We start from the raw sequence: 25,171 nt of genomic DNA on the forward strand, positions 1-25,171 counted from the left end.
TGTCAATCAGAAGAGTCTGATGTTTGCAAAAGACCATGGTATTTTGGCACCAGGTCTAAGCGCTGCACTTCTTAAAAACAGCTTTTTATTTATGTACTGCAGTGGTTTTCAACCTTTTTTCATTTGCAGACCCCTAAAAAAAGGTCAAATGGAGGTGCAGATCCCCAGGGGTCTGCGGCCCACATGTTGAAAACTACTGTTCTGTGGTAATGACAACCTTCGCAGACCCCTTAGATTGAGTTTGCAGACCACAAGGTTTAAAACCACTGATGTACTGTAAAATAACAGAACAGATCAGAAGTCCCAGATAAAAAAAAATTTAATCTCTCTATAGAAACAGAGCCCTGTTTTACAAATGTATTCATTTGGTTTTCAGTACAGCAAATGCTATCCAGAGCAGATTTCCCCCCAACCCCATTTCTTTTGTCCATAAAATTGAAAACTGAACACAAAAGGCACCAAGCAAGAACTCATTCTAACAGAACTTCATTATGACAAGACAGCGATCAGAACTGGTTAGTGTTAAACAATGTCCTAACAATCCCAACTGTTATTTAAAATAATTAACTTAATTAAAAAACAAATTTGGTGGTTGACTTCTTTTAATTAGTTACAAATCTGTAAAATCTGAAACCAGCACTGGACATCAAATTCATTTAAAATGGTTTGAAAACAATTGCAGCTTTTTATACACATGATTTGTACAGATTTTTTATTTTATTTTTTAAAAAAAGTATCAAAATTGTAGAATCTTCAAACATATTTACAGTTTGCTGTTAGTTAGTGTTATCACAGACATCTCAGATTTTGTTCTTTCCTTCATGCACACAGTGCATGAAATTGTAGAAGAGTGTTGCACTTTAAAATAATAATTGGAAATCAGAGAACTACATTTCTCTACCTCCCTAAAGATCTTTAAGTAATCAAGCCTCAGTTTTAGAACTGAGAGTTAAGGACAAATATTTTTAAATTTCATAGACCCTTTGTACAGATAGTTTGGGGTATATAGTGTTTGCATGATGCATTTTCTTCCCACACTTCACTCCTGTATCATCAGTTGAAAAACAACTTTAAGCCCACATTAAACTGTATGACTACCCACCCCTCTCCCCGAACACCCATTTTCAGATTGCATTTTGGTCTTTCATAAGCTGTGACAAGTATAAAAGCAACACAGATTACTCTACAACCTATTGCACAGCTTCAGATTTAGGAGCCAATCCATCGAGATGCTGAATACCTCTTGTCAGAAGCTGAGCATCCTTGGCTCCCTCTAAAATCAGTTGGGGCCTGATTTAAAGTTCATGGAAAAATCATCCATTGCTTTTAATAAGTTTTTGAATCATGCCCTTGGAAATGGGGGTGCACAAACAATTGGATCCTTAATACACAGCAGCAGAGGTATCTGGGAGTTGGAGCTTATGGATACTGAAATGAGACATCACTGGAAATGGAGGTTTATGCTATCTGTAACATGGAAGCCATGGGAAAGTGACTTCAGAAAACTCCCCAAAGAGAATAGATACTTGGCCTTTTGCACCTGACTAACATGAAAAATGAGCATCTGTGCCATGGGGCAGAATATGAGTTTTGTTGCCAGGAGCAGGAAGTAGTGCAGGAATGTAATCAAGATTGTGTTTTCCAGGATGAATAGTGCTGATGGGCAGGGAGAGTGCTTTGCATCACTCAGTGCCCTTTACCAGACAGTTTGGGTGGGAACTACTGCTCTGGAGAGGGCCTGGTTCCTTATCCTGGCTGGAGGATACTGGTGCAAGATGGGCCAGGCCTGGCTTAGGAGGAAGAGCTGCTTCTGCTGAAAAGTTGATGCTGTGGATGGCCAATAAGAGAGGGAGAAAACTTGGCCCTTCCTGAAACTGAAAGATTACAGATTCATTACTCTGACCACTCCTGCTGCCTGATGATTGGGTGACAGAAGCAAGATAGTCGTTATGTGGGAATAGGGAAACCTTGCAGGGCATGAGAGGTGTCACTCCCATTTCACCCTCCCGGAACACCAGCAAGCCACAGAATTAGCACAGTAATACTGAACTCTTCATTCGAGTGGATTGTAACATTTCCGAACGCTGTAGAAATTGTGAGACACTTATGTATCAGTATCACAGCTGCCAGAAGATAATGCCAGGGACAATAATGTCCATCACATCCTCCTTTGTTCCCAGTGGTGAGACTAGCCTTAGGGTACCAGGTCATCTAGGACTGGTCTGATAGGCCCAGAGTTGCTCAGCTTTAGAACAGGTGAGAGTGAAAGGTCTTGTAAGGATTGGATTGATTTGGTTTTTTTTTCCCCAATTACTTTTTCAGCCATCCTACCAGGAGCGCTATACATTTCTGGTGACATTTTGCTTTTTAACCCCCTACCTGTTGATCAATGTTCCAAGGACGACCTGCCATGGTGAAGGCAGTGCTGCGGTGCTAGTTCCAGCTACATCCATTTGGAACAAACCGGCTGTGCTGCTGTGAATTACAGGTATGGCAAATTGGACTGCACCTCTATGCTTCCTCACACTTCATTCATTTTAACAGTGTTAGCGATGGGTAGCAACACAGCAATAAAATGATTAAGGAAACATTTTGTGATGAGCTGTCATCAGTCAGAGAAAAGAATCACTTTTTATAAGCAGTAAACAAGATTCCCATAGAGGAAAAAAAAAGACAGATTTAGGTTTTCTTTAAAAAAACCTTCACCCAATACCACCATGGAGACAAATTTCTGCCATGGCATAAAGCCGTGTTGAAACCTACAGGGGTTTCTTCTGTGTGAGATACACTCAGTGAAGAGAAGTTTTATTTCTTCTATTGATGTAAAGGTTTTTTAAAAAAAGGAAATCAAGTGTGCTAGTGCCTGAGTCCTGGGTCAGTACATTCATCTGGGCTTGAAATGCAAAGTATACCATAGCGTATTTTGACAGCAGAAGTTCATTATGGGAGTGCTTCATTCATTTTACAGAATCACTGACTACCCTATTGTACAGCTGTTTCTTACTCAGTGGCTTTAGACTTCAAAGCAAATTTTCCATAAACATTCCTTAAGAATTCAATCGCCCTAATTCCCATAGACTTGGGCTAGTAGTTTTAAAATATATTTATATGTCTCTATATGTATATATTTATATGTCTCTATATCTATCTAGTCTAGATAGATATATGCACAGCAAGCCAAACATACAAAAAATAAATACTCTCACCCCTCTAATATATTTACAGAACAAATCTTATATCCCAATTTGTTAATAAATATTCTAAACTGCTTGTATAGAATTTTTTTACTTATGTTGATGGATAGCCACAAAGCATGTTCAACCTATTTACAAAACCTCTATAAATATAGTTTTAAAATGACGCATAGCTATTGAACCTGGCCAGTTATGTGTACCCAGTTAGTAGCTCAGCAGTAGCCTCTTCACTATCACGTAGGGGTAGTGCAACAAGTTAAAACGTGTATAAAAGATTATACATACAAAACTCTCACATCCTTTGGATGTCTGCAGTTCATTATATCTTTGTGGTTACCCTTCTGCAACATAAATAGTAATTAATGGGGGTGGGGAAGTATGGGCGGGACTCCATGATCCAAGATGAATCTGTTCAGTGCATATTATTCCATTAGGTTTGGGACTAGAGCAGCGAATTGGTCCTCATGGTAACCCATCATCTTCCAGGCTTAATGCTACACGCTGTGGAGGAAGGAAAACACAATAGTGGTAAATGCTTGAATGACAGAGAATCACTTAATCTCTTTGGACCTGATACCCTTACTCATGATGATAGCATCTCCCCTCACAAAAAAATCCCACTGATTTCAATGGAGTAACCCTTACGCTCAGTAGTACTTATCAGTACCTGGCCATTCATGCCTCCAATTCCCCTTCCCCAAAATGGGGATAAGCATTACTTCCTTGCACTACAGATGTGGTAGAAGGCCAAGTTCACTGATGTCTGTGATGCACATTAAAATCCTTGGATGGGAGGTATGACAGCAATGCACGTATTGCTGTTGTTATTATTCATTTAGCAATATTTAGATAGTGCCCTTCCGCAAACGTGCATTGCTTTTACTCCATATTCACTCACTCCTCTTTGTCCTCCCCTTCATAAATCAGTTACTATTGCTACATTTCATCCAAGCTGCCTGCTTCTTGAAGGGACACTCCCTTGAAGGAGCCACTCTGCATGAGTACTGGTGTTCTCCATCAGCAAGTCCCATTATGTACAGTGACAGCAGAACCTGTGGAGAAGTGCATTACTCCTCCATCCCATCTCTATCCTCATCGTGCTATGGCACGACCCTTATCGTTGATTCATCCATGACTCCCTATGGAATCTCATTCACTCTTCTCTGCACGGCATTTCACTTTTTAGTGGTTTACATCTAATTATATAAGCAGAAAAATACTGTGTTCACCCTAGCAAATACACAATTGACTTTATTGTTGGCCAAAGATGGTAGAAAAAGAGTAAGACATAAGAAGACTGCAAGCTGGAGTCAGGAGAATAACCCTCCCCCACCAGTGTACAGCCTAACATTTAGGAGCAGTCACTGTCCCTGTTTTGAAAAAACTTGTGTATAGGACAACCTGCTCATTTTTCTTTCATGGTATTAGAGCGTATCATTACAATGATGGGCATGCTAGAAATATCTAAGAGACATGAATTTCTTAGTGGGGTGCCTCACAGGAATTTAAGCGCCCAATACTATTGGAGACAGGACAATTGAGCTAAACTCATATAGTAAATTCTTACTGTAAGTCCGAAGATATGGCAACATGATCTACGTACAAGTCTAAGAGTAATTTAACAGGCAAAAAATCTTACAAACCGTCATTTAATGTACTGTCTGATGCCAAGTAACTGTAACCAACCTCATGATCAGCTGAGAGAATTCTGTAGCCAAACTTTCTTAACAAGAAAAATCTTTTCCTTTGGCAGCTTGCTCAGAGGTACTTACTGCTGGGTAGACATGCCCAATTTGTGCAGTCCTCCCAATATGGATTTCATCTTCATCCTCCTCTTCTGTTGTCTTCCTGTACACAGGGTTATCAAAGTTCATGCTTTTAGTGTTCTTTCGTTTCCAGTTCCTCCAGATGAGGTACCCTCCCATACACAGCAAACCAATGACCACTGAAGAAAAGGAGAAGAAAAAGCTGTCAGCTGGTTACTTGGGGAAGGCAGTCTCATGTGGACCCTACACATGATCCCATGTTGCCTCTGCTCCTGTACCCTTTTTGGGCAGACCTGCAGTACAGCCTATCACTAGTTCCTTGCGCTCCAGAAAAGTCTTTTACAAAAAGGTGTCAGGGTAGTCTCATTGTAAGCTTAAATCAAACCTGCTTACCAAGAGGAACTACGATTCCAATAAGTGCTGCTGTAACAGTTGATCCAAAACCTTGTCCATCATTTGCATCTGTAACCATAAAAGAACAGTTCTGCTTAATCAACTGGCACTAGAGATCGACCATAATTATAATGCTAGCTAAGGAAATTTTAAAAATATCATTTTACAATGTGTTTAAATTTTAAAGTATGTGATCTAGTGTGTATTTATATTTGATATTTAAACAAGACATCTAATCAGAAAATAACTAATTAATAATCCTGAGTCAACAGCTTGACATCTTTCATAGCTTGTGCCCTCCTATATGGCTGTTTCACAACCACAGAGATTCACTCCTAAATAATAATCTAAATGACACTGAAATTTGTGGCCTGCTAACTGCTAACTCCAGATGTCAACTGTCACAGTGAGACACAGGAAAGAATGGAAATGAGAACCCAAAATAAGCCAAATGAGAGCTGGAGTTGCTGCTCTTTAGGGAGAACTGGGCAGATCCATGTACAGTGAGAAGGCTTTACTGTAGGGCACACTCGATTGCTGACTATGGCCACAGAAAAGCACAGCATGATGTGTGACCAAGCCTGTTTATGTTGCCCCTTAATTAGATCAACTGTTAGGTGAAGCTGGGTAAGCCCTCCCCATTATGAGGCTGAATGTGATGCTGTCTCTACAATACACCTAGGCTTCTGCTGTCCTGGGAATGCAGAGACTATGGTTTGGAAACAGAGCTGAGTCTTTTGAAGTCAGTGCACACTAGCATTAACTTTTAAAAGAACTGATAAAGAAACAAACATATGCTGAGTGCAGGAGGGTCTCAGATGATCAGCCTTCCAATTTCAGAAAGACCAGCCTGGGGGAGAGCTAGCCCCCAAATCCCACACCACTCTAAAAAATGCAGCACTTCGCATTACCTATTACCTGTTTGTTAGTGTTAAGATACTTGTGGTAGGGCTAGACTGCCACCTACTTCTGTACTGACAGTCTCACAGGCATTCCATGTGTAATGGTCCAGTGGTTCAAAACTGGTTCTCCATGTGTATGCCTCATGCTATTGTGTCTCCTGGCTCTTGTGTGCATATGTCTATTTACTGTCCACCATGGTGCATCCACACTTTGAATACTGCATGCAGTTCTGGTTGCCCCATCTCAGAAAAATATATTAGAATTGAAGAAGGGCAACAAAAATTATTGTGGGTATGAAACAGCATCTGTATGAGGAAAGATTAGAAAGCCTGGGTCTGTTCAGCAAAGAGACGCCTAAGGGGGAATATGAGCGAGGTCTATAAAATCATGAATGCTGTGGAGACAGTGACCAAGGAAGTGTTATTTACCCCTTCAAGAACCATGGCTCACCCAGTGAAATTAATAGGCTGCAGGTTTAACACAAACACCAATCTATTGCTGTATCAGGAAAAGAACTTTGTGCTTCCAAGTTATCTACATGATAGATTTGAATTATTTTCACCTGAGGACGTGACAACACCAGATAATGCCATGTGCAATAGCAAAGTTCAGCCTGGAGGGTTGGCCTCAAAATTCAACTGAATGTCATACAAGAGAAAAACCAATACATGTTAATGTCTCATTCTTCAAAGTGTGTGTTTTGTGCTCTCAATGGGATTAGCACTGAGCTCAGAAATGTTCTGTATTTGCTCTGACAAATCAGGACTAATTAGAGAAAAGGCTAAATACTTCATCTTCTGAGCCACCAATGCATGGAAAATAATGTAAAAGGTCATTTATCCCTTTAAATGAATCCCCTTCGCAGGTAACTATCAAATAGACATTACCAGTTAATGAGCTAGATGCCATAATTGTCCTTGTTAGAAATAGTTTAATAAACATTAAACCTAATTATTTTCATTTGGGGTTTGGAAGGAGATTTACATAGGTAACAATGATGAGAATGAATTTGGGAGATTGATTCTGCTTTCCCAAGAGCACTGCACACTGCTTTGAATCTAAAACATCTAGTATTGGGTCTTGTCTTACACACGAGAACAGGAATGGATAGTTTGTTTCTACACCTGCAATGGAAATTATGCTTCTTTTGCTCAACGGAGTGTTTTGAAAAGCCAGAGTTGATCTATATTATTGTTTTTAAGGGGCTCAAGTGCCAATGAAAGGGACTACGTTGGAGGCTGTAATCTTCCTCTCCATAGAACAGCAAGGTTATGGAAAGGCAATTCAGCTTCCCTGCATTACGGTGCCACTGTGTTGCAACCCTGACCTACAGGGATCGCCTCCAAGAATGAGAAGGTAGTTAAGTCCTTCATGGCTTAGTCAGTAGTTAGCCTCTGCAGAGACGAACAATATGGGAGCCAGTGCTGGGGGTATTTTTTGTGATGTGCACACCAGTCCACTGAGACACTCATTTTAATGCAAAACTTTTTCAGAGCAGGGCTATGTGAACTTTCAGTGCACTGTTCTGAGCAAAACAGATGCAAATTTCTTTGAGAAATAGGAAACAAATGCCAGTGAGTGTAAGGCTGAAGCACAGGGAATCAGACACTACAACCTGGAACCAAAGAGTTCAGAGAAACTGGGATCACTTTTCTATTATCATAAGGAAGGCGATGAGATAAAAAATCTGATTTTATTTCTGCATGTCTCTATATGTCTGTGTCTGACATGCATACAGCACATTTGGCCTGCCAGCTCTCCTACTAACCCCTGGATCTGTGTGATACTGCTATTCGGCAAAAAGTAAAGAAATAGGAACCTGTGTCTCTTACAGTGCTGGGATAAATTGCTGTTTCCAGTTGTCAGTATCTTTGTGTCTATTAAGCTGGATGTGGTTGTGGGTAAGCCAACACCAGGGGTTATGATGGAGAACTGTGATAAGCTCTCTCTAGTGACATTGCTGGTGTTGCTAGTTGTAGCTGCGATGGTGGTGGAAATGAGAGCAGTGGCGATGGTGGATACTGGAGTTGAAACTGGCTCCGTAGTTGAGGTAGTTGGAAGATCTGAAAAGCAACCCCATATAGTTAAAATAAAACAACAGCTATGAAATCTGGTAAAATAAGTCTACAAAGCAGATCTCACATGGTGATACCAAATCTGGAAGGGAGCGTTACCTAACAGTTAGAATAGGAATCTGGTTTCTATTCCTGATTTGTTATGTGGCCCACTGCCTCGCTATATCTGTTTGCCCCTAAAATAATTTACCAAGTTCACAATGATGTAATGATGCTTAATTCACTAATATCTATGCAGTGCTGTGGATGGAAGGTGACAAAGTTCATCGCCTTTATTGCAATTTTTTTGGTGCAGGCCCCCAAAATTCAGAACTCACACCTTATGGAAATATTAGGTACAATTCACCTCTGGTAACTCCCATGAAGAGACTAGAGTTCACTAAGGATGAATGCGGCCTAATATTTTTCTAAATATACAATACACACCACTCTCATGGCGATTTTTATTGACCAACTTCAGCACCATGATTTCAAACCATTCACATGTTTAGCACCTGAGTCAAACCCCAGTGAGTTCAGTGGGAGTCTTTCCAGGAGATTAGAGGGATTTGGGGCAGAACCTTAATCTTTGTTCCCCTTCATGCATTCAGCTTTTCTGATTACTGTTTGTGAATAAACAAATAAATACTCAATAAAGTGACCCTCCAGACCAACAAAAACATCGAGTGGTGTGCAAAAGGTCCCAAGCACAGTAGCTAATGGTTTGTGCATTGTAGTGAGAGAGGGAAATTTCACTGATAATGTAAGTTGGTTTTATGGAAGGATGGGGTACAATTGGTGAGGCTCATGGGGGCTTGCGCTGAGCAACACCAGGCTAAGAGAAAGGTCCCTACATTAAGGTGGTTGCTTTTACCTTTGTAGCACTTCTTCATATCAGGGCCCAGCCACATGTTGTCAGGACAGGCACATGTATACTTGGGGGAATGGAGAGAGACTTGGGGTGCGGGAAGACACAAGTATTCACAGCCTCCGTTAGGTTCGGAGCTGAGCTCACAGGAATCTGGAGCTGTTCAAGGTGGAGAGGGGGAAAGACAAGTTTATTGTTTCAAACCTTGTTCATCAATTTATCTTTTATTTATACCCAAGAGACCCCTCTCCTGGCCTGCCGAGATTCTGTTCTCACTCAGAACCCTTACAAGGTTTCCATCTTCTAGAGCGCTTCCATTTGTCTGCAGGAAAGTAGTAGTGGCCTCACTGTTGTTCACTCCCACTTTCATATACCATATGCAACAATTTTGCTTTGCGTTGATGATTACAGCAGGGATGGGGAGTCAAGACACCTGAGTTCCCTTTTTTGTTCTTCCACTGACTTTGAGTAAGTCGCTTAAAGCTGTTGTTTTCTGGCCCTCCAACTCAAGACACTTAAATCCTGCTTCTCTCTTCGAGTGATTGCTCATATGCATTCCAACAGAGGTGAGTGCGCGCCCCGTGCACGAGTCTCCGGAAGCTTTTTTGCCCTAGCAACCCCCGCAGGGTCGGCTCCGGCGCCCCCTGGAGTGCCGCGCTCATGTCGCGGTATATATGGTGCCGCCGACCCCGCGGGTCCCCAGTTCCTTCTTTCCGCCCGTGACGGTAGCTGGAACGCTAGTGCCCTTGCTATACATGCAAGTAGCAACCCTTGTTTTTATGTAAATAGTTAAATAATAGTTAGATAGTTGTTAATAGTAAGATAGATTGAAAATAGAGTTATAGTTAAGGACTTTCGCCCTTCGGGGCAGGCACAGCCATGCCGGGATCCACTGGATTCAAAGCCTGCGTGGCGTGCATGAAGGCCTTCCCCGTCAGCGACCCCCATGACAGATGCCTTCGCTGCCTGGGAGAACTGCATCGCAAAGAGCGCTGCAAAATATGCAAAGCCTTCAAGCCACGGACACAAAAAGAACGCGATGCCCGCTTGAAGGCTATGTTAATGGAGTCAGCGCTTCGCCCCGACTCCGAGCCCTCCAGATCGCCGGCGGCACCGAGTGTCTCGTCGGTGCAGAGTGCCCCGCCGGCACCGACCACATCGGCACCGACCAAGACGGCACCGACCAAGACGGCACCGACAAAAAAGAAACGGCCCAAGGCCGTACTCATGGACTCCCCCCAGCGACCGGAACGGCTGGGGGCGATTCAGGAGATGCCCCAGCCCCGTGCCATGGACTTGTCGGCACTGGCATCTCCTCGCAGGGAGCCTCCCCGACCCCGGGGGTGGGGTAGTGCCCCTGCAGGGACCGTCGATGCCGGAGGCGTTTGCGGCTTCTCGTGCCCTCATGGGCATGCCCACGCCTCCGTCCCCCCCTCAGCCAAGGGATCCGGGAATTGCGTCTCGGGGTAAACCCACGCTGGGTTACCCCGGTGGGTGGCAGAGACGGCAGGAGAGGTCTCCCCCCAGACGGTCAAGGAGGGACAGCGACAGCTCCCCTCCTAGCTCCGACCATGGGTCGTTGAGCCCCTCGGCACCGCGCCGGCCAGGGCGGTCCCGAGACGCCGGCACGAGGCATCACAGCTCAGCCTCTGAGGGTTCCCGATCCTTAGAATCCCGGCGCCGATCACCAGCTCATGCCCCGGCACCGGCATCTACGGCACCGAAAGAGCATTCTGGGGGCTGCAGTCCGGTGCGCTCACCCATCAGCGGCCGGCACCGATCTCCTCGGCGGGAATCCCGCTCACCCAGGCGCTCTACGCCTAGAGACACTCGGCACCGGTCCCGTTCCCGGCACCGGTCTGATTCCCCGAGGCACACCTGGCACCGGTCTCGCTCACCAGCTTCCCGGTACCGGTCCCGTTCCCCAAAGCGAAGCCGACACCGCTCCCCATCTCCGCTCTCGGTACGGAGCAGAGGGCAACGCTCCCGATCCCCAACAAGGAGCCCGGCGCGGGTCCCGGTGGCCGAACGCAAGTCCCGGCACCGGTCTAGATCCCCGGGGCAAACTCCGCAGCGGAGCAGGGAGACGTGTCGGGAGACCCCTAGCCCTGTCGGCACCGTGGCTCAGAGCGCTTCAGTACTGGTAGAGGCCCCAGACTCCGGTCGCCGGACAAGCAGTAGCCGGGATCGAAGGGGCTCCAGATCCCTGACACATAGCCCGGGACGGGCTCCGGCACCGCAGCACACGGCACCGACCGTTACGGCACCGCACCAAAAAGAGCTCACGCCAAGGCGCCGCTCCAGGTCTCCACCTTATAAAAAACGCCAGGCCAAATCGAGGGCGTACAGAAGGCACTCCTCTTCTTCCTCCAGCCGCTCCCCACCACACCGGCGTCGTCAATATCGCCGGGACCACTCCAGGTCATCTAGGAGTACTTCACGGGAGCGGGAAGATAGGAGCCGCGGATCCAGGAGACACCACGCGCACGGCCCCATCTCCCAAGGGGTCTCCTCCGGCGCGGCACCGGTACCGGTACCGCATGGATCCTACCCGGCACCGGGAGCGGTGCCATCATGGCCACAAGGGCCTTGGCACTGGCCATACTGGCAATGGGCACCACAGCCCACACAGGGCACGGGCTCAGTACCCTCCATGGGACCTCAACCCGCACCCCCCCCTCGAAGCCAAGGGGACGAAAGGAACTCTTCAGAGGAAGAGTCTGATCCCTTGGAAGGCCCATCCATGGGGCCAATTCCTCAGTCTTCCTCTTCATCCCCGCCAGAGACAACGGCGAGAGATCGGGGGACCCCGCTGCCGGACTTCAAAACCCACCAAGAGCTCCTCAAGCGTCTGGCAGAGAATTTAAAGCTGGACATCAAGGAGCTCGTAGAGGAGGAGGACCCCCTCTTTGGAGCTGTTGGCCCAGCAGGTCCGGCTAGGATTGCACTCCCGGTTCATGAGAGTGTGCTCAAACTGGTTAAGCCCCTCTGGGAGAACCCAGCCTCAGTGGCACCTACCTCTAAGACAGCAGAGAGGAAATATTACGTGCCACTGCAAGGGTTTGAGTACTTGTTTAATCACCCATCCCCAGGGAGCCTGGTTGTGGACGCTGTAAATCAGCGGGACAGGCAGGGGACACATGCAAATACTCCCAAAAATAAAGAGAGTAAGAAACTTGATCTCTTTGGGAGAAAGGTATACTCCACTGCAGCGCTGCAGCTCCGTATGGCCAATTATCAGGCGCTGCTAGGGCGTTACACACTGAACCTGTGGTCCTCACTCCAGAGGTTTCTCCAAGGTCTGCCCCAGGACATGTTGGCAGACTTTACTACACTGGTCCAGGAGGGCTCCTTGGTTGCCAACGCTGCCCTTCAATCGGCTAGTGATGCCACGGACGCAGCGGGCAGGGCTATGGCCTCGGGCATAGTTATGCGCAGGGCATCCTGGTTACAGTCCTCCGGACTCTCGCCTGAAGTGCAGCAGGCCATTCAGGACTTGCCCTTTACGGGAACTGGCCTCTTCTCCGAAAGAACGGATGAGAAGCTGCACGCGTTAAAGGATTCGAGAGCCACCTTGAAATCCCTGGGTCTCTATGTGCCACAAGCAGCTAGGAGGCAGGGTCGACCACGCCCCCTAGGCAGCAGCAGCAGCAGCCTCCACCGAGACCACCCCCAAGACCCCCTCAGTCGAGACGGGGCAGGGATCGGTTCCGTCAAGGCAATCGTCGGGACCGCCAAGGCCCAGCTGGGGGCTCCCAGCAAGGGCCGCAAAAGGGTGCCAAGCGGCACTTTTGATGGGACGCCCGAGGGTGGCACCCCCCCCACCCCCCCATCTCCTGGAATACTCGGACTTTCATGAACAGACTGTGTCCGTTCCTTCCCGAGTGGCAGAGCATAACCTCGGATCGCTGGGTACTGAGTATAATTCAAAGAGGTTATGCCCTGCAACTCTCTGCCTTCCCACCGGACCTTCCCCCTACCCCGTCCCTCTTCAGGGACCCCTCTCACGAGCAGCTCCTTATTCAGGAGGTGAATGCCCTCCTCCTCCTGGGGGCGGTGGAAGAGGTTCCTCTTCAGGAAAGAGGCAGGGGGTTCTATTCCCGGTATTTCCTTATCCCCAAGGCGAAGGGAGGCCTCAGGCCTATTCTGGACCTTCGGCGTCTAAACAGGTTCATCAGACGCCTCAAGTTCCGCATGGTCTCCCTAGCCTCCATCATTCCCACACTAGATCCAGGAGATTGGTTTGCTGCCCTCGACCTACAGGATGCCTACTTTCATATTTCCATCCTCCCGGGCCACAGGCGTTTTCTACGATTTCAGGTAGCTGGTGGCCACTACCAGTTCTCGGCCCTACCCTTTGGCCTTTCTTCAGCTCCCAGGGTATTTACAAAATGTATGGCGGTGGTGATTGCCCACCTCCGCTGCAAGGGAGTTCAGATCTTCCCTTACCTAGATGACTGGCTAATCCGGGGCCGGTCCAGAGTCCATGTCCAGAACAGCCTGACACTAACTCGCATGATATGCTGCAGGCTGGGTCTGCTCATAAACGAGCAGAAGTCCACCCTCATACCAGTACAACGAATAGACTTTATAGGGTCCACTCTGGATGCAGTCCAAGCCAGGGTCTTCCTCCCCCAGCCCCGCTTCGAGGCAATGACTACCATCATAGACAATCTCCACAGGTCCCCCACGACCACGGCCAGGCACTGCCTTCAACTGTTGGGTCACATGGCGGCTTGCACCTATGTCGTGAGACTCGCTCGCCTCAAACTCAGACCCCTACAGGGGTGGTTGGCCTCTGTATACGCTCCGGCCAGGCACTCTCTCGGACGGGTAGTCACTGTCCCGACTTCGGTTCTGAGGTCGTTAATTTGGTGGACGAACCCCATGGAAGTATTGAGAGGGTTCCCCTTTGCAGAGTTGACACCCTCCATAACTCTGATTTCGGATGTGGGTTGGGGGGCCCACATAAGCAGAGACCTCAGCACGCAGGGCCTCTGGTCGACACAGGAACAAAAGCTCCACATCAATGTACGGGAGCTCCGAGCAGTCCACCTGGCCTGCAAGGTCTTCCTCAAATTCCTGAAGGGTCAGGTAGTTCAAGTCATGACAGACAACACTGCTGCCATGTTTTATATAAACAGGCAAGGGGGGCTCGCTCATCGGCCCTCTGCCAGGAAGCGACGCAGTTGTGGGACCTTGCGGTGAGACACAACTTTCATTTGTCTGCCTCTCACCTCCCTGGGGTCAGGAACGACGAGGCGGACCGCCTCAGCAGGTCGTTCTCACCCCGCCACGATTGGTCACTACACTGGGAGGTGACAACTTTTCTCTTCCGCAAGTGGGGTATTCCCCAGCTAGATCTATTTGCATCGGCATCGAACAAGAAGTGTCCGAGGTTTTGCTCCCTCTGGGGGCGAGACCCGAACTCCATCTCAGACGCCTTCCTCATTCAGTGGACGGGGGCTCTCATGTATGCCTTTCCCCCCGTCCCACTGCTTCCCAAAGTACTCTTGAAAATAAAGAGAGACAGAGCCAATGTTATCCTTATCGCCCCGGCGTGGCCGAGGCAATACTGGTACAGCCTCCTGTTGGACCTTTCTATAGCCACGCCGATACCACTTCCGAAACGCTACGACCTGCTCTCCCAGGACCGGGGTCGCCTGCTGCACCCAGACCTGGACTCCCTACACCTGACAGCATGGAGGCTTTGTGGTTGACGGAGGGAGAGAGGGCCTGTTCGGCGCAGGTCCAATTAGTCCTACTGGGTAGCAGAAAACAATCTACCCAGGTGGTGTACAAGGCGAAATGGAAGCGTTTCACGGTTTGGGCGGCCTCCAGGGGTGTCCCGCCCAGTTGTTCGCCCATTCAGGCGATTCTCGAGTATCTGCTCCACTTGAAGTCGCTGGGCTTGGCATTGGCCTCCCTCAGGGTACACCTAGCGGCCATTTCGGCCTTCCACGAACCACTGGAAGGAAGGTCGATCTTCTCACACACTATGTCCATTAGGTTCCTCAAGGGGATAGAGAGGCTATATCCGCAGGTCCGTGACCCGGTGCCTCTGTGGGATCTAAACCTGGTCCTCTCCAGGTTGACAGGACCCCCCTTCGAGCCTATGGCTACATGCCCTTTGCTCGTCCTCTCCTGGAAGGTAGCCTTCCTCGTGGCCATCACATCGGCCAGGCGGGTATCCGAAATTAGAGCACTAACCTCGGAATCCCCATACACAGTTTTCTATAGTGACAAAGTGCGACTGAGACCCCACCCAGCCTTTTTACCTAAGGTGGTGTCTCAGTTCCACTATAACCAGGATATCTTCCTCCCCGTGTTCTTTCCCAAACCACACGGTTCGGAGGAGGAACGGAGATGGCACTCGCTGGACGTCAGAAGAGCCCTGGCCTTCTACATTGAGAGAACCAAGCCATTCCGGAAGTCAACGCAGCTGTTTGTGGCAGTGGCGGACCGGATGAAGGGCTCACCTGTCTCCACCCAGCGCATCTCCACCTGGATCACCGTGTGTATCAAAACCTGCTACGAGCTGGCGAAGGTGCGACTCCCAGGTCCAATCACCGCACATTCTACCAGAGCCCAGGCCTCATCCGCGGCCTTTCTGGAACGAATGCCCCTGCAGGACATCTGCAGAGCAGCGACCTGGTCTTCGGTACACACCTTTACGTCCCACTACGCCATCGTGCAGCAGGCAAAAGAGGACGCAAGCGTGGGCAGAGCCGTGTTGAGAAGAGCTGCTCGCCAATGACTCCTACCCACCTCCAAAGGTATGGCTAATTAATCACCTCTGTTGGAATGCATATGAGCAATCACTCGAAGAGAGAAAACAGGGTTACTTACCAGTAACTGTTGTTCTTCGAGATGTGTTGCTCATATCCATTCCAAACCCACCCTCCGTCCCCGCTGTCGGAGTCGGCAGAAAGAAGGGACTGGGGACCCGCGGGGTCGGCGGCGCCATATATACCGCGACATGAGTGCGGCACTCCAGGGGGCGCCGGAGCCGACCTTGCGGGGGTTGCTAGGGCAAAAAAGCTTCCGGAGACTCGTGCACGGGGCGCGCACTCACCTCTGTTGGAATGGATATGAGCAACACATCTCGAAGAACAACAGTTACTGGTAAGTAACCCTGTTTTTTCAGTGATGCTGAGCACTCATACCTCCAGTGGAGACACCAGAGCTACAGACCCTCAGCATTTCTGAACCTCAGGCCCTCACTGACTCTTGCGGAGCAGACTTCCCCCACTGCCTCAATTTACTTGGCTGCTTAATAACTCTTACCTCCCAGGGTCTTGTGAGACCTAACTCTCAGGTGTTTTAAAAGCACTCTGAGATCTTCAGATGAAAGCTTCAAATTGTCCTGTGGGGTTTCCTGTTTACCGCCCAGTACTATAGATCAAATGTATTCAATTTACAAGCAAATGATGGTTTTTCTACCTGCCAGCTCCACCCAATCCTGGGATCTGAATGTCGTTTGTTAGTGATCATCAGTAATAAAAGCTCTGCAGTTAGAATTTTAACAACCGTTCTGCTGCTGGTGCTGAACCAGGAAAGCATCCATCTCCCTCTCTTACTTGTACGGGCCCTGCAGTGCGAGCAGCAGTAACAGGCAGGACAATCATTTGAGCCTATCTGACCCTGAATACACATGGGGAGCATATCTACTGAGGAAGAAGGTGCCATTTTACAGTTGTTGTCTCATAATGTCCACAATCTCAAAGCTATTTTCCAGCCACTTTCTTCCTGCTAAGAAAACTGTTAGCAAGTTACTTTGTTTCCAATGCTACATGAGTGACGCTGCCAAAAAGTGTCACCTAAAATGAACAGCAGGCAACAGGCTGCCCTGATCACTCGAAGACTAGACTTCAACAGGAAATCTGTTAGTGAAACTACTATAAACAAATTGCAGGCTTTTCAGTAAATGCTCCTGCTGAATTAACCATGCAGGAACTTCAAAGATCAGGCATTGATTTTACATTAGCGATATCTGCGTTACTGCTCCATCGAAGGCACCGGGAAGCATTTTATTTATCAGTTCAAATGAACGAATGGAGTTTGAGCCATGGGAGCCTTACCTTTCGGCTGCTTTAGCTCGTGAAAGACCACAATGTCATGAGGGTTATTGAGATTCTCTGCTAAAATGGAGATGTCCAGGCCATTCAGCCTGTTTGCACTGAAGATTGCCTCGTTCTCTAGGTCAGTCCAGAACACCTTATCCTGCAGAACATACACAGACATTTTGATTTGGCTAAATGTAATCCCCATGATGTGTTTGCTTCCAGTTCCCAGGCAGCTCTGAGGGCCATCTGGGGCAAGGAGTTCTACAACTCAACTTCCTTCGCACATTAATAGAAATGCACGCAAAATAGGCAGGTGCTCTGGGCTAAATTTGCCACACATCCCAATTCTGGCAGACTGTTCTGCTAATTTTGCAGTATGTTATTGGAACGTCCTCTACTCCAGTTGGAGATGGTGGTGTTATCACTTTGCAGAATCGCACACTAAACAATCTAGAGACCTCGAGTGAGACAGATAAGCTCTTCATTCTGTGGAGCTGCTGTAGCACATGGCCATATTGTGTCACGATGGGGGGCCCGTATGTCCACTTTTGGCTTTGCAACACAAAGATGCAAGTGTCTCAGTGTCTGGCGGTGGCACTGGATCTGTAGAACAGTGTTTAAAGCAGTGGTCCCCAAAGTGTGGGGCGCCCCCCCCCAGGGATGTGCGGAGGAATGTTTGGGAGGGTGCAGTGGAGCCCGGGCCAGCCCCCACAGGGGGTGGGGAGGGAGCTCCACCCAGCCCTGCCTCTGCCCCGAGCTCTACTCCAGCTCTGGATCTGGCCCCACTCTGGGCCCTGTCCGTGGCCCCAGCTGCAGCTTGGGCTGCGGCTCCCGGGGGTGGTGTGTGTGTGTGTGCAGACAGAGTCCATTCTGGGTGATGGTGGGTGTGACATAAATTGGGGACCACTGGTTTAAAGAGTGTCAACCTCAGCAAGGGCAAAACATGCCTAGTGCCTGGGAGTGGGAGGGAGGGGAAAACACTCCTAAGCAGGCCCAGATACAGAGTGGCCATGTCCATTATGGTCAGTGAAAGGAGAGTTTTTGTGTTTCTGTCACTCCAGTGGCCATGGACTGTGAATAGGGTTTAAAGGAATTTGTTAGACGTCTTAGTGATCCCTGCACCACAGTGAAAGTGCCAAGGAATGCTGATTTTCCTTCCCTTTCCAAAGATGTGACCTCGATTGAGCAAGTATCTCTATAGGGCAAAACCACTCGTATTCTTACCGAATCTAACACTGCAGCCAGCAATGGATAAACACGAAAGAGCGATCATCCAAAAGACCCACTACTATCTCCTTCTGCAATAATATCTTTAGCAGCAGTGGTATTTTGTAATGATTACTGCAGATTGAGAGATACCTAAAGACTACAATATAACAGGACATGGTGAGTCTGTGGAAATTGCAGGCTACTGAGCTGGATTTAGTTGTAGGAAGGTGACCTGGCCATGGATGATACTGACAGATGAAAAGGTAACACTTGGAACATCTTTTAATAAGATGAATTACATAGCTGGAGGGAGAAGGGTGGGTTCTCGGGAGCTCATTCACAGGAGACTGTCTTTTAGCTTGAGAAGAGATTCAGCTGAAGGAAGGGGGTGTACAGAGAACTCTGGGTTAACAAACAGTGTGAAAAGGATCCCGCAAGCACTTACTACTGATGTCGTGTTTAATTTAATGTGCTGCCATCCCAATCAACAAGGCTATGCGTGACAATAAGCACATCAGGTAGTACGTACCTGCAGGATCAAGCTCTTAATTTTGTGGCCAGTAGAGTTTGAATCCTTCAGCTGACGGGGCTAAGCACCAGAGTGGGGGCCAACTCAGCTTGAAAGAAAGAAATGTCTGGGCATTTGGTTAAGTAAATGACACCTTCCTAGGGTCACATCCTGCCCTCAGACAAGTGCACTGGGTTCTCAACTCTTCCCAGGCAGAGAGGCTCCCCACTAACATCAGTGCCAGCTCCCACAGGGTTTGCAAACATTTCAATGTGGGTACACTGATCCTCGTTACAGACTGTCAAGCAGTAGCTTATAATGACTGTGCAAATTATTAGCAACCTGCCAGGCTGAGGGAGGGAGCACATGCCGCATGGGCCTGGGAAAATGCAAAGCAAGGAAACCACAGTGCGGCTGAATTGCAAGAAGTGTCCAGAGCAAACTGCAGTGTCAAATTCAAAGTCATTAGGTGCCATGCCCCCAGATGAGAGGATGCTCTATGTCCAAGGAGCTTGATCCTAGCAGGATGCTTAAGTACCTCCTGGGAAGCTCCCTGTGAAGTCTTATCTCACAGGAGATGCTCACTCTGCAGGACCAGGCCTTTGGTTAGTGAAAGGCTTTACTCTAGCTATAGTGTAAGGCTATACACTAGTTAGTGAAAGGCTATACACTAGTGAAAGGCTATACATCCTGACAGTAATCATAGCAAACTGCCTGTGTGTTCTGCCAGTGATGTGGCCATTACACAAGCGGTTAACATGACTAAAATCAAATTAGGCCATTAGCCAACTACAGGAATGCAGGTGGTGCCAGTGCAGGCAGGGTGCTCCTCCCACCAGAGGCAATGCATTGCAGAACAGATTGTGGCTCTTGGTGAAGGAGTATTTGCTTGCTGAACTCACATTGGATTCATGGCTTTTTGCAGCAGCCGACACATCCCATGAACTTCCTGGGCCAAGCCCAGGGCACAACTTTCAATCAGGCGTGTAAAAAGAGATCCTGTGTCTTCCTGCAGTCCTTAGCCAGCTCTGAATCCATTCGTCATTCTTACCTCAAACACTGCTAAGCCGAAAGGGTGGCTCAGGTCATCAGCAGAAGAGATGAGCACTTTCCTATTGCTGCCATTGAAGTCAATGCTTGAAAGTAAGTGCAGCTTGGAATCCACCCAGTAAAGACGCTGGTTCAGCAAATCTGAGACAGGAAATACAATGAGGCCGAATTACATGCAATTACAGCACGTTTTGCTATTGCCCAATACTTTTCCTGGTAGTAGAGTGGCTACTTTTCCCTGGGTTGTTGAGCCCTTTTATTTATTATTGCAGCTGTTAACTTTGGTTCACCGCCCAGATACACTGATCCCTCTCTAAATAACATGCTGGTAGTGTTTGTGAGAGACGTTAGAGTGACAGCCGTGGATAGTGAAGTAGTCCCCTTTCTGATCAGACAGAGCAAGCCAGTGGCCTTGCTGGCTTCTCAACTTTGGGCTTGTCTTCACATACAGCCGTGCAGTGGCACTGGTGCCGCTGTAGCACTTTAGTGAATACGGGAGAGCGTCTCCCATTGGCATATTTAATCCAGCTCCGCAAGAGGCGGTAGCTATGTCAACAAGAGAAGCTCTCCCGTCAACATAGCGCTGTCTACACCAGGGGTTAGGTTGATAGAACTATATTGCTCAGGGGGTGTGGATTTTTCACACCCCTGAGTGACATAATTATACCGATATAGGTCTGTAGTGTTGACCAGGATTTGCCTGGAAGGATCTTTTCCAACAGTGAGAGGCTATTTCATTCTCCAGGCCACTTAGTCTGCGGCTTTTTGCTGAGACGCCTGACGAAGGTGCAATTAATGCTAATTATTATGGTGGTAGCCAATGGTGGATGACTTCACATTTTCATAAATTCATAGATTTTAAGGCAGAAGGGTGATCATCTAGATTGACTTCCTGCAAAATACAAGCCATAGGACTTCCATGAATGAATTCCTGTTTCAAAATCAATAGTTGTACTGAACTAGAGCATCTCTCTTAGAAAGCATCCAATCCTGATTTCCAGTGATGGAGAATCCTACTTCCTTGACGCCATTCCTATGTTTCATTTTCAAGTATATTCCTCTTCATGGACAAGGATGACACCTAAGCAGGAACACAAACACTCCACCTTGCCCAGATGCCAAGAGGGGAAGAAGTGGGAGAAGGTGACTCGAACCACTGTAGGACTTCATGAACTGACCTTTTCTTCCTGGGCCAAATTCTAATTTTGGATGAGATCAACTAACCTGAATGCAAGAGTGACTGCCACTAATAAAAGCAATCATTTCACGCTCTGGGTTGAAATGCGAACCACTGATTTGTTGGTTAATTAATAACAAGGGCAAACGTTATGAATTAATAATAGTAGTAGTAATAACCTGTGATGTAGTGGACAAACTGCCTGCCAGCACAGCAGGGGTTAAAGAGTGCCTTTGGGCCCACTAGCCCCACCCCATTATATCTGCAGCCAGCACCAGGCCTGGAGTGGGGGATGAGCCTGGCTTAGTTTGGGGATTACTGGTGAAGAGGCAGGAGGAGGTAGTTGCCTCCCTACTGGAGAGAGGTCACTAGCCTGCCAAGGGAGGCAGCACCAGGGAGTAAGCACAATCTCTCCAGCCAAGGGAGGCTGCGGAGAAAACGTAGGAGCCTCCGGCAACTGAAGTAACTGGGTGACTGACGCCCAGAGGCATTGTGGGGTTTGTACTCACCAAACTTATGGCTGCCCTGCTTGAAGGTGCTTGGGACCACAGCAAGGTAATGCCCAGGAGAGGGTGCTACCGGAAACAAGCCACCCCAGGGAACTGGACTGTAGGGGCCATGCCCCAAACAGTGGTTGGAAGTAGCACAGGGCAGTGGATTTCGATTGCCGGCTGGGAGGGTTCCCTGTTCAGGGGTCGACTCACACAGGGCCCTGGGCTGCGACCCATTGGAGAAGGAGGGCCTGTGTCCCCCTGTTGCCCCTTCCTAAAAGATCGAGGCACTTCAACAAGGGACCAGAGGTCAGGCACGCCAACCACTAGGCTGCCTGGCCCTCCAAGCACCCTGTTACCTAACCCTTCCGTGCTGAGTGGTTCTGACTCTCCTTCACTTGTTAAGGTCAAAACTCCCGAGTGCAATACTAACTAGGGGCTCTCACATCTAAATGGTGTTGAGCCAGCGTATTGCTGATTAATTCAGGGCCAGATGGCCAACTGCTCTGCAAGTTCACAAGAAGCCTCCCCTCTTTGTGCAGAAACAGAGCACAATTTCAATTCCTTCTTGTGCCACCAGGGTGCAAGACACTACAGACACGGCAAGGACACAGCACCAGCCCTGCAACACCTCAACCTGCACAGCCGGACTGGCAGGCAGGGGAGTATGCTGGCCCTCATGAAGGGGATAGCAGCAGGCATGTCCCCCTTCATGCCAGGAAGCTCCGTAAGGAATTCTGCCTCCATGGAGTGGTACACCTCTGCACCATCTCCAGTGTGTGGATGTTCCTTGTAATCACAAAAAAAACCCTTAAACCTCACAGCAAATTTACACGGCACTTTTATAAACATGGAGATAGACACATCCCTCTATTGAAGAACTTGCCATCTACGCTCCGGATCCTGCCAGCATTCACTGACTAGCACAGTGCTTGCTACTATGATGAAACCACTTGTGATGAAACCACTTATGGTGATAAGCTTTGGAACTAGTCAGTGAGTGTTGCCAGGACTGGGTCTGAAGAGGAACAAGATTAAGTCATGGCTCAACAGTTCAGGTAAAGAAGGGCATGAAGGATGTACATGGACAGGCAACTGCCTGATTACTTGGTTCAGTGGAGACATAGACCACGTAACACTATATAAATGACCCTCTGTATTAGAGGGAACGTGCTGGCCACTTGTTTCTGCGGCAGATGCTTGTCATTTCAAAGCAGCCTGGATTTTCAATGATTATTTTCCATTCCTGTATAACAATAAACGTATATTTAAAGAGCCACAGACGTAGGGAACTTCACCACTTACATTGATCTATTACTGATCCTTCGACTTACCTAGTGTGATGCCATTAGGCCACTCAATGTTGTCTGTTACCAGCACTTGCCGATCCATGCCATTCAGGCCAGATTTTTCAATTTTAGCTTTGTCTCCCCAATCAGACCAGTACATGAAGCTGAAAGAGTCACAGAAAACAAAAGTCAATAACTCACACTACATGCAGAGGTGGCCCTACCCCAAGATATCCATCTGCCATAATTTGAGTAGCTTGTCTTAAATCAGGAGGTGTGGTGCCCTTTGTACTCAATGTTTTAGGTCTTTGCTATTTTGATCCAGCTTAACATCTACACTATGGAGCTGATGGGTTCCTCCTATAAGTTCTACCCCAAAGAGCACTGTATCGCAGGACTATATTACCCACGGGCTTATAAACATTTTTTAGTACTTGTAAAATCTCTCTTGGAATTTCTGCTGGATCTCTGGCCTTTTCTATATCCAGCACTAAAAACACCTGCTCGTTCAGCTGTGCATCAGACTACCTCAGTTTTATCACAAATCATGTACCCCGCTTTAAACTGGACCAGCTCCACCACATCTGACACATGAACTGGGCAAAAGAATTTCTGAGACATAAGTTCAAAGCTGCTTTTTGCAACCAGAGGACTCGATGCTTTAAAAATACTAATAGAAAAACCAACACTCCATAAATATGCCACTCCTATTAGCACAGAGTGAGGCAGATTTATGCGTGTGCTTAACTTTCAGCACATCAGCAATCCCACTGAGTTAAATTGAACTACTCACGTGCTTAAAGTTAAGTAGGTTTGTAAGTATTGACAGGATTGGGGCCAGAGTTTGCAAGCTCATGAGAGGAGAGAAAACAAGACTGGAACATGCCAGTTTGAAACCATGACACAACACTCCATCTTCACACCTACCCCCGTGTCGGATCAACTGCAATGGCTCTGGGCTCGCTTAGGTCAGTACTGAAGAGCGTCGTCCTCCTGCTTCCATCAGCAGTGGCCACAGAGATGGTCTTGTTTCCCGAATCTGTCCAGTAGATGTTCTTGTGAACCCAGTCCATCGCCAGGCCTTCAGGGGAGTTCAGCTGACTGTCTATCAAAATCACCTGCTCGTCTGTGTCATCGGCTTTGTCTATGTAGGCACTGCAAAGACAAGAATCTTCACTTGATCGACGAACAGCGCAGTCAGGACCAGTGCAGAGAAGCTGCAGCTTACACAGAGGAGGAAATGAGTTACAAAGAGCTGAACGCTGGGCACCTTCCTGAACTAGGGCACAAACACAGCACTGATTATCTCAGCATCCCTCACTGTTGTAACCATTATCCTTTCATTCCGTCCACCCTGCCTTTTGTTTAGGGTCACCCCCTTGTTTTGGCAGAGATATCTGAATTGCAAGCACTTCGGGACAGGGAGCTGTCATGTTTATTTGTTTTAAAGCTCTGTGCACACTTTGTGTTTGACATGCCCTGATTCGGCCAAGCATGTAACTTTAAGCACGTGACTTCAACAGGACTTAAGCATGCTAAATGTTTCGGGCATGATTAAGTGAAATGAAGAACAGGAATGGACAAGTAACATGCAGACTTCCTGATTCAGGCATCACTAGAGTTGTTCCCCTTTAACCTGCTGAACCAATCTGCCTTTCGGTTCAGGTCTCCCTTTATGTGACTTACTGTGAGGGAAAGAAGAAGCTCTGTTGTTCACATCCTGTAGGCGTGTAGCACTGGGCTTCTTATTCCCCTTTGGTTGTTCACAACCGTGGCCATGTTGTCTGACTGAATCAGGACCTGGTTTCCTATAAGATGGATCTGAACCTTCATAGTGCCTCGACTGCTCTTAGTTTCAGGAGATTTATGCTGCAGGTCCTTTCCTCCAGGTTCCAGATGCCTTGAGCTGTTTGGGGCCACAAGGCTGGCGCCATTTGTGAGGATCAGGGCATCTGGAAGGCACATGGGCATGCTCTTGCACACATCGCCCTGGTCTGACCACCATTTTAAGGAGCTGATCACCATCACTGGAACCTTCACTTAATCCTTCACACATTCCAGAGCGTGGTCCCATACCTTCAAAATGCAGACTTGAAGGCTCCTGATGTGTGACTGCACCCCCAGAGTGATCCCTATGCATGATCCTAGGAAGGCTGAAGGCTCAGTGCTATAGTGGGCCTCTTGCCGTTCTGAAACAACGTGT

At 47.9% G+C, this 25,171-nt stretch overlaps 1 protein-coding gene and 1 long non-coding RNA gene across 2 annotated transcripts in view; one reads left to right on the plus strand and one right to left on the minus strand.

Moving 5' to 3' along the window:
- Positions 1–2,068: 2,068 nt before the first annotated feature.
- Positions 2,069–25,171, minus strand: part of LRP8 (LDL receptor related protein 8) — a 260,617-nt gene continuing 237,514 nt past the window's right edge. The window contains exons 11-19 of the mRNA XM_067535605.1: positions 23,896–24,123; positions 23,014–23,132; positions 20,013–20,152; positions 17,260–17,401; positions 9,185–9,337; positions 8,089–8,319; positions 5,354–5,422; positions 4,967–5,139; positions 2,069–3,695 (exon numbers count right to left, since the gene is read on the minus strand). Coding sequence (XP_067391706.1) covers positions 3,657–3,695; positions 4,967–5,139; positions 5,354–5,422; positions 8,089–8,319; positions 9,185–9,337; positions 17,260–17,401; positions 20,013–20,152; positions 23,014–23,132; positions 23,896–24,123 — 1,294 coding nt within the window. The 3' untranslated portion in view covers positions 2,069–3,656. The remainder of the gene's footprint in view (positions 3,696–4,966; positions 5,140–5,353; positions 5,423–8,088; positions 8,320–9,184; positions 9,338–17,259; positions 17,402–20,012; positions 20,153–23,013; positions 23,133–23,895; positions 24,124–25,171) is intronic.
- On the plus strand, positions 2,416–19,999 carry LOC137145046 (uncharacterized). The gene is made up of 3 exons (XR_010917550.1): positions 2,416–2,488; positions 7,459–7,612; positions 19,887–19,999. It is a non-coding gene; the product is annotated as an uncharacterized lncRNA (long non-coding RNA).

Source organism: Emydura macquarii, unplaced genomic scaffold (assembly GCF_026122565.2).
Source record: "Emydura macquarii macquarii isolate MOO-44397 ecotype Brisbane River unplaced genomic scaffold, CSIRO-AGI_Emac_v2 contig_3506, whole genome shotgun sequence".
Classification (NCBI taxonomy): Eukaryota; Metazoa; Chordata; order Testudines; family Chelidae; genus Emydura; species Emydura macquarii.